An 8255-nucleotide genomic window follows, 5' to 3' on the forward strand; every position below is an offset into this window, starting at 1 on the left:
GGGTTCCCAAAATATCGAAATTACGAAAAATTGGAAAATTGGATTTTCGAGTACCAGCGGAAAATTTTATAGAGCTCGAAATTTGGTAGGATGGAGGTCTTTCACATACTAATAAACTGTAAAAAGCTTTTTAGCGGGGTTTAAAGGGATAGGTTCAAAATGGTGGTTCTATAATTTTTCAAAAATCAATCCCCCCCTTTCTGCCCCCAGGGTCGAAAATAGAAAAATCGCCTCGCATAACGTTTATCGGGTTCAAACAGATATTTTACGCTAAAAAAGTTGTTGAAAATAATACTCAGTGGTTCCTAAAATTCTTTTTTTACTCACAATTTTGGGAACCCTTGGAGCACAAAAAATGGTAGTTTCGGGTCAACTAACCACGAATTCGTATTTGGGACATTTACTACAACATTTTAAGAGTGGTTGAGTCGATAACTGTCCGGGCCCAAAAAATGGACTTAGCCTTATCGCAACTTCTCCTTTTTCATTTGCGAGGATGCGAGCAAATCCGTTCCTAATATCGTCCCTTTCACGGGAGAAGCCTTGAGAGAGGGTGCAGAGAAGAATTTTTTGAGAAATTGGTCGTTTATCGAAATTTAGACCCAGAAGTGAAAGTTTTTATTCGTTGCATTCTTTTTCTTCATTTTTTCCTTAGGTATACTTGGAGTATGGAGGGCTCTCATACCAGCAAAGCGGGGGTGTCAACATTAGCACTACTTGTGAGACCGAGGGAGGGTTTGTCAAAGGTCAATATTTCTGAAATAGTAACATTTTTTAGCGATGCATGTCGAAACACTTTCATAAAAGAAAAAAACTTCCAGTACTTCAAGAAATCCTTCACGCCTATCTTATTATTTAAGGTATTATTATCGGTCTCTCATCCGGATGATGACTGATGAGGAATAAGCTCTGGAAAGCCAGAAAAAAATGTCATGATAAAATTCATACCTGTATGACATGAAATAGCAAAAACAAATAAGCTGTAATTTTTAACTCGAAATGCAAAATAGGGTTTCGAAAATCTATCAATATCTTGATAAAGCATCCTGAAAATGGCCCCAGTAGATCTCCAAAAAAGTACTGAATTTAGGTACCTACGAGTATCTACTGATGATAAATGTTTTTGATAATCTGAAAAGATAGTCATAAATATTGCTTCCGCCAAACGCCACAAAAACGAACCTAAACCAAATTTGGAGGTATTTCCTTTGAAGGAGGAGCTTGTGTGATTTCTTTGAAAAAATAATTGTGTAGTTACCTACTTTTGTGTATAAACTTTTCATGTTATAAATGATGTATCGAAAAAATTTACCGAATCTTAACGAAAGCCTGATTGATATTTTTCCTCTTACTTTCATTGAAATGGTATAAATACTTTAGGTAACCTATTGATTAGACCAGCGGTCGCTGAAAAAATTTGAATTGTATAATATTTGAATAGATGTGCCAGTTCAGCAAGATTTACCTACCTCCACCACGAAGATCGATTACATAACGATAAAACCTTAATTTTCCGGTTTAATATTCACGGCTGAGAACTTTTCGAAAGACGCTTATATTCGGTTTATCGATTATCGCGCATATCTAATCAAACTCAAAATATACACTCGGAGGTTGGTTAATTGTTGGGAGTTTTCCTATGTAGAGGTACTGGTACCCTTGTTTGAATAGAATTGACCAAATATCAATTTATATCGCCCAATATAGGTAGTGCAGCTATGTGTATTAAAGCGATAGGTAGGTATAACCTTTTTGTGTCTCATTTTAATATCAGTTCCTAAAAAATAATTCCGTATAATATAGTGTTGCTTAAATGGGCCAAGCTAGAATTTAATTGAATTCCGCAAGTTGAGCACATATTTACTTATGCACCTATTTATTAGTTAACGATTACATGAGGAATTAATCTTGCATAACTACAACAAAAATCTTGATTAGCGACACAATGATTTGAAACTGAATCGGAGGAAAAATTCGTCACCAGTATGATTACGAAATAACAACAAATGGATAGGAAAAGTGTCATCTCATGGAGTTAAATAATTCCTCGTTACTTATAATTTCACTATGCTTCTTTATATCCTCGTTCTTCTCAATACCGCGTAGATCACGAGACCACAGCATGCATTCGTCGTGAAAAATATTTCATTTGGACAATGGTCATTCGTCGCGTATTGGCCAGTCAATGACATTGTGATATGAAAGAAAATCTTGGTACTTTCTTCACGTGATTAAACCATCCGGTGTGGTGTTTTTTTCCTTTACTCAAATCGAAAACGAAACCGTGTAATTGTACCTTTCGTGATGTTTGGATATAAATTAAAATCATTGTAAAAATGTTACCGTTATTCGTAGGTGAAGTATTGTAACATTGAATTATGACAATGTTCAATGTTAGTGTCGCGAAAATTGTAGGTACATATTTATTTTTACAATAATAACGCATATAAGCAAATGATTTACGAAATTAATTTTTAGGTAAAAACATACATCTATATTATTGATTCTAAAGATGTAGGTATACCTACCTATACTTTCAAAGAGACGGCTAGTTTACACAATAAACTTGACATAAGGATAAGAGAAAATTCAACGTGAGAAGTACCTACCTAGCTACTATACCTAGTATACCTACTTACCTATACCTTGTGGTGCATAAATTTATTTTACAAGAAAACCGAGAAGTTGAGTGGAAAAGTGTAGGCCATGCCTAGGTAAATAGTTTACTGGTCAAGCATCTTTAATATCCGAGTACTTACCTGGTTATATGTACATACATATTATGCGTATCATTACGTCTTTCAACATTTTTTGTCACGCTTATCAATACCTACCTACTTTTATACTATTTGTATTTTAATCGATGAATCTTTTATACCTAATGCTAGCCTTCGATCGGATAGTTTTCAAAACAGAATTCTAATCAAGTGAACAATGAATAGAAAATGATTTTAAAAAACGAAAACAAAATTTATTTATGTACAAAAATATCACAATTAATTCGTGTCGACAGAAAAGCTAGGTAATTCCTGGGGAATCGAATTATAGAATGTAACCATCTCTCGCCTCCGGATCATACGAATATGACTTCAAAGATTGCACTTGATCGTAATTAGTCGTAGATGGGGTCTTAGTCGTATCGTACATTACAGGGAATTCCTCTCCTTGGGAATATAAATTCACGTTCTGATAATGCTGAGCTTTCTTTGTCTCGGCAGCTGGGGAGTAGTCTTTGTCATAAGGTCTCGGTTTGACTTTAGGTATATCGTAGTATTCTTGTACTTTGGCTGCATTTTGCGGAGATTCAGTTTCCGAGTATTTTTTCTTCTGTCGAATATCTTCGTACTTGGGTTTATTTGGCTTACTGTAGTACTTCTTACGTTCCTTTTGCTCGGTTTTATGAGTTTCGGAGATTTGGTGCGGGGCACGAGAGTCGACCGATGGAGTCGAAGCGTACGCTATTGTCTTTGCGTCTTGTGTTTGCGATGGCTAAAAAGAAAGATGATATAAAACCGTGTTTAAATACATTGCGTAATTATTAGGTATAAATGTAACTTAGTACGATTTATATGGATCATTTTTCGGTATGGACTTACATCAAATATCTCTTCGTTACTGGAACCTTCTTCCTGAAATGTTACACAGAGATTTTTATTTATTTATTATTATTAGCCTACTTATTCTTATTTAAACTATGTGTATTTATATTATTACGGAAGAATACACTTACGTGAGCATCTCCTCCGTGATTATAGTCCCAGTAATGTTCGCCGTAGCCTCCATGTTTATCTCCCCATCGAGTCTGTGAATGTTAATTTTTCAAATTGGAATCAATAATGAGTTTTTGGAAAGTTAGGTATTTAGTAATTGATCGAATGAGTTGATATAGATGATTCACCGAAACAAACTTGACAAAATTTGAGAGGACTTTTGAGAAGGAATAAGGCAATTTTCTGTGAACCTTGATTTCTTGGAGGCCTCAGATAGGTGAGAAATTATGAAAATTACAAGGAAAAACTGAATTTTGCCAAATTCAAGACATATCAGAAACCACCTAATTATTTCATGTTTTAAATTTTTTTTCTCGTGCAATGACGTAAAATGGTGAAAGAATTATGAATTGAGGAAGTGATGAAATGAACCTTACGTGGGCTGGTAATTGGGATTGAGCCATTTTTTTCAAATCAGGAGACTTGTGATGAGATCAGTTTTTGATATAAATGCATAAATAAGAGAATATTTTTCAAGTTCATTCTTTTAAAAGCATGATAAAAAATACTGTTTCTTTTTCTGTCCATATTCCAAGTTTTCTTGCATTTTGAAATTTTCTTTAGCAAAACAAAAAAAAACTTGGACTGCCAACAACATTTTTCTGATGTGAAAATAGTGCTGAAATCCCCTTTTTTGGTGGGGGGAGGGGAGGAGGCTATAGTATCCTACATAAAAAATTTTTAATCTGGACTCATCCGTATATTTCCTTATGAGGGAATGGCTAAAAGTTATAATCGTAATCGCTGATCAAAACCATTTTGCTTTTGTTCAGGAAGGGGGGCGGAAACTTACAACTTACATAGATATTGAAAGGGCACGAGTGTCATGAATTTTGAAAATCCAATTTTTAACGATGGTTCTGGCACTACTTTTTAAGGCAAACAAAAAAGTTTCTCTCATAAAGTAGACCATCTCTGAAATTGAAGGCGTTATGAACGATTGAATTTTAAAGGGTGCCTTAAATTTATACTTAAATGATCGCACACCACTCCTTCAATTTAGTAGGTAGGCAATTTCACGAAATGATATTTTCTGCTCGTTTTGAGGAGTTTGTTACTCAAGGATTTCCCCTCAGAATTAACAGTAACTCAACTTTTGAAAACTGAGAAACTTATTTGCAATAAGTACATAGATATTACATTCTCAAAATGTCAATTTTTTAGACAGTAAAAGTCAATTTTCTGCAGCTTTAGGCATATGAATCTTTACAAAGGAGACCATTATATGTAGGTAGGTAGGTAGGTACCTGAAATTTGAACCTGGTTTCCCTCTTTTATGTCAATTTGTTTCGGTGAAAACTATTTTCAACTAAGTAGGTATTCGTTTACTGAAATGAAACGAAAGCAAAAATAATAAAGCTTTTTTAAGCATTATGAAGCCAAGTAAGTAGACTTTTAAACTTAGATAAATAACATCTAGTTCTTTTAATGAAAACAAATGTAGGAAAAAGTTTACTTGTGTTTTGAAGTGCCCTTCATGCGGTGCAGCTTTTTCATGATGTTGTCTAAAATGATGCTCGTTTCCTCGTTTATAAGCAAATTCATAATGATCTGGTTTAGGAACATGCTGATACCTGGCCACCACAAGCAAATATTAATTTTGGTAAATTTACAACCAAATTCATAATCTGCAAAGCCACCATTGACTTGCGATATACGTATTTTCACTTATTTGGTCATTAAGTTCAATCCCAAAGCACAGAAGCTCGATGTTTTAGTTCAATTTTTTGTTGATTTTTTTAAAAGCATATTTTGATAGCGAGTTAAACTTGGAAAACAATGTTATAATAATTATGTAGATAGGAATTTTAATTTCACTTAGGTAATTATTAGAATTTTGATGAATGAATATTTATGCAGTTTCAGCCGTTTCGAAGCAAATAGCAAATAAATTTAAGCTTTTTAGAAATTAATTTTGAAAGCTTCAAGCAAAAATAATCTTTCCCTCGTATCATCAGACCTTTCCTTGAAAACGTTTATTTTCGTGATCTTTTTTCTCATATCGCTGCTCCCATTTATCAGGGTCTTCGAAAACATGCCCAAATTCTACTTGTTTAGGACCTGTTTGAACGGAATACACGTCCCTGACAAAACACTCGTCGTAGTTTATTAAAATCTGTCATATTGTTTATTCAAGGAAAATATAAAAGTACCTAATAAATTGTTGTTACGTACATGATGGTTATACTTACATAAAATAATTGCCTCGATCTTGTGTTCCAAACGGTTCCGATTCGCCGAATAATGTAGCTTCGGAGTTCTGATCTGGGGTTTTCGTATCTGCATGAGAATCAGGGTTCAGTAAAATTAATTTGTCTGGGAGAGAGTATTAAGTACGTAAACTTGTACGACGAGAGAAATTACGATAACTAGGTAGGTGTAGGAAACCGTTGAAAGAAAGCAGTAATTTCGAAAAATCAATCGAATGCAAATTCAAATTGTCTAGATAATTGGCGCGATCGAACGAGTAAACGTCCGCTATTTTCGAACAAAGCGGTCGATAAATTAATACGAATAAGATTTGTACGAATTATTTATTCCATAGACGATGGGTATAATATTCCGCAACTAATACTGTGTACTTAAGTACAATTGGTAACCGTTACGGATGACATGATAAAGGTGATTAAATTAAGTATACCTACTGCTATGTGCTGTTAATTGGTATTTCCATACCTAATGAAATAGAAATTTGTTTGTACGTAATTTTTTTTTTGGAGCTTTGATACGATAATGAGACTTGTAAAATGAAAATTATTTTAGGTAGGTATTTCAAAATTTATTAATAGTTTGAAATTCAAACTCAAATGTTTTATTGCACAAAATGTGCCTTTCGGCTTCGTACAATGTTATCTTAAAAATAGGGTGCAAATAAACACAAACTTTGGCAAATTTTTGAAAATTTTGAAAATTGTCTATGATTTTTTTTTTCAAAATTGTAGACTTGGCACCACTTGTACTATTTTATTGAAGAAAGGAGGAAAAGTTGGAATTCTATTTTCAAAATGGACATGGAATTACGAGGGACAACCACTAGCCCGAATTTGGGCCTGAATTGAAAAAATAATATTGAAGTCAAGCAATATATTTGATGTGTGATTTTTCTTTGACTTGACCCAGTCTACCTCTCCCCAGACTCTATTAAGTAGGGTGAAAAACGAAGAAATTTGATTCACACTTTTTTTTGGGCTACTGAAGGCTCTTCAATTCCTCATTTAGGGTAGGTAAAATTTTTTAAAGGCAAATTAAGTGAAAAACTCATGTTGACAAATTTTGTAAATTGTCAGTGATTTGGGTGGGGGGGGGTTGAAATTATGGGTTTACCGGTATTAGTTGTATTTTACTGTAGAAAGGGAGGGGAAAAGGGTGGTACTGAAATAGGGAGGTCTAAACACCTCATGAAATAGATCAACTTTGGGTATGAGAGAAGCCAAAAAGATACTGATGTTTTCAGTTAGGTACTCTATTGAATTAATCTCGAAATTACGTCTCATAGCTTCCCTTTCGTTCTTCTTAACAGAGAACCCTAATATTTTTTGAACATTAGGTAAAGCTACAATTTTGAAGAGAGTGGTCGTAGACCTACTTATATTCTTTATCTTTATCTTAAACTTATAGATGAATGAGGAGGATTCCTAATCTATCAATTGAATTGAATATACGTAAATAGAATTATTGAATTAGGTACTTACTTTCTACACTCGCGAAGTTGGAGTCAGGTGCATATCTGGTTGGTCGATCGATATTTTCACCAATTGCGAAATGAAGGATTAGTGCAATGATCACCTAATACAAAGTGATACATAGGTATTTAATTGATTGATAAATTGTTTTAAAAGCGTTTTATTTGAAAATAGGTGCACATAACTGATTATTCAAATCGTAGGTAAAATTGCATTTAAAAACAAAAAAAAAAAGAAACCGAATTAGAAATTGAATCGTTTATCAAGCATCAATTTAACATGTTGTAAGCATTTCGAAAATTTGACGAAAAAACATTTTATATTATTAATAATGTGGGAATAGTTTTATGTAAAATATTTATACACTTACCGAAAAATCAAATAACGTATGCGCCATGTTGTTCACGAACAGAGAAGTCAAGTGTTTCGTCAACTGATCGGTATTATATTATGTTAGTATATATTAGATGTCCGTTAAAATGAAATTTAATCATTAATATAATAACCGCAATGAAATTGCCATAGACCGCACGCCAAACGTATTTTACAGATCCGTTATACAGAAATAAAAAATTAAATGAAAAAATTATCAGCGGAGAAAATAACTTAGGCCTAATTGATATTTGGTTTATTTGAGGTAGCTGTGTGAAGATCTGGTGAAAAATTAGCTCATTTGTCAACTCTCGGTTCGAATTTATTTAACCGATTATGGAAGTAAATGGGAAATAAAAGTGTGATTAGATTACGATTCGGTTTCGAATGTCATGGTCTAATTAAAATCAGTCAATGGTAATTAAACGAC

General features: G+C 33.4%; 1 protein-coding gene across 1 annotated transcript; it reads right to left on the reverse strand.

The window, feature by feature from the left end:
• Positions 1-2949: 2949 nt before the first annotated feature.
• Positions 2950-7977, reverse strand: LOC135840524 (uncharacterized). Its single transcript, XM_065357121.1, has 7 exons — positions 7824-7977; positions 7463-7556; positions 5963-6050; positions 5227-5344; positions 3731-3802; positions 3597-3629; positions 2950-3489 (listed from the first exon to the last, which is right to left on the reverse strand). Exons 1-7 carry the CDS (start codon positions 7848-7850, stop codon positions 3043-3045), a joined length of 879 nt encoding a protein of 292 aa, XP_065213193.1. The 5' UTR covers positions 7851-7977; the 3' UTR covers positions 2950-3042.
• Between the last annotated feature and the right edge of the window lie 278 nt (positions 7978-8255).

This window comes from Planococcus citri, chromosome 3 (genome assembly GCF_950023065.1).
Source record: "Planococcus citri chromosome 3, ihPlaCitr1.1, whole genome shotgun sequence".
Classification (NCBI taxonomy): Eukaryota; Metazoa; Arthropoda; class Insecta; order Hemiptera; family Pseudococcidae; genus Planococcus; species Planococcus citri.

What these genes read in the sequence shown, in the direction of transcription:
- LOC135840524 (XM_065357121.1), bottom strand. Translation starts at nt 7,850, where the DNA reads ATGGCGCATACGTTATTTGATTTTTCG. An exon ending in GATCGAGGCAATTATTTTAT is followed by an intron (nt 5,345 to 5,962) that starts GTAAGTATAACC and finishes TGTGGTGGCCAG; the next exon opens with GTATCAGCATGTTCCTAAAC. An exon ending in GTAACGAAGAGATATTTGAT is followed by an intron (nt 3,490 to 3,596) that starts GTAAGTCCATAC and finishes CTTTCTTTTTAG; the next exon opens with CCATCGCAAACACAAGACGC.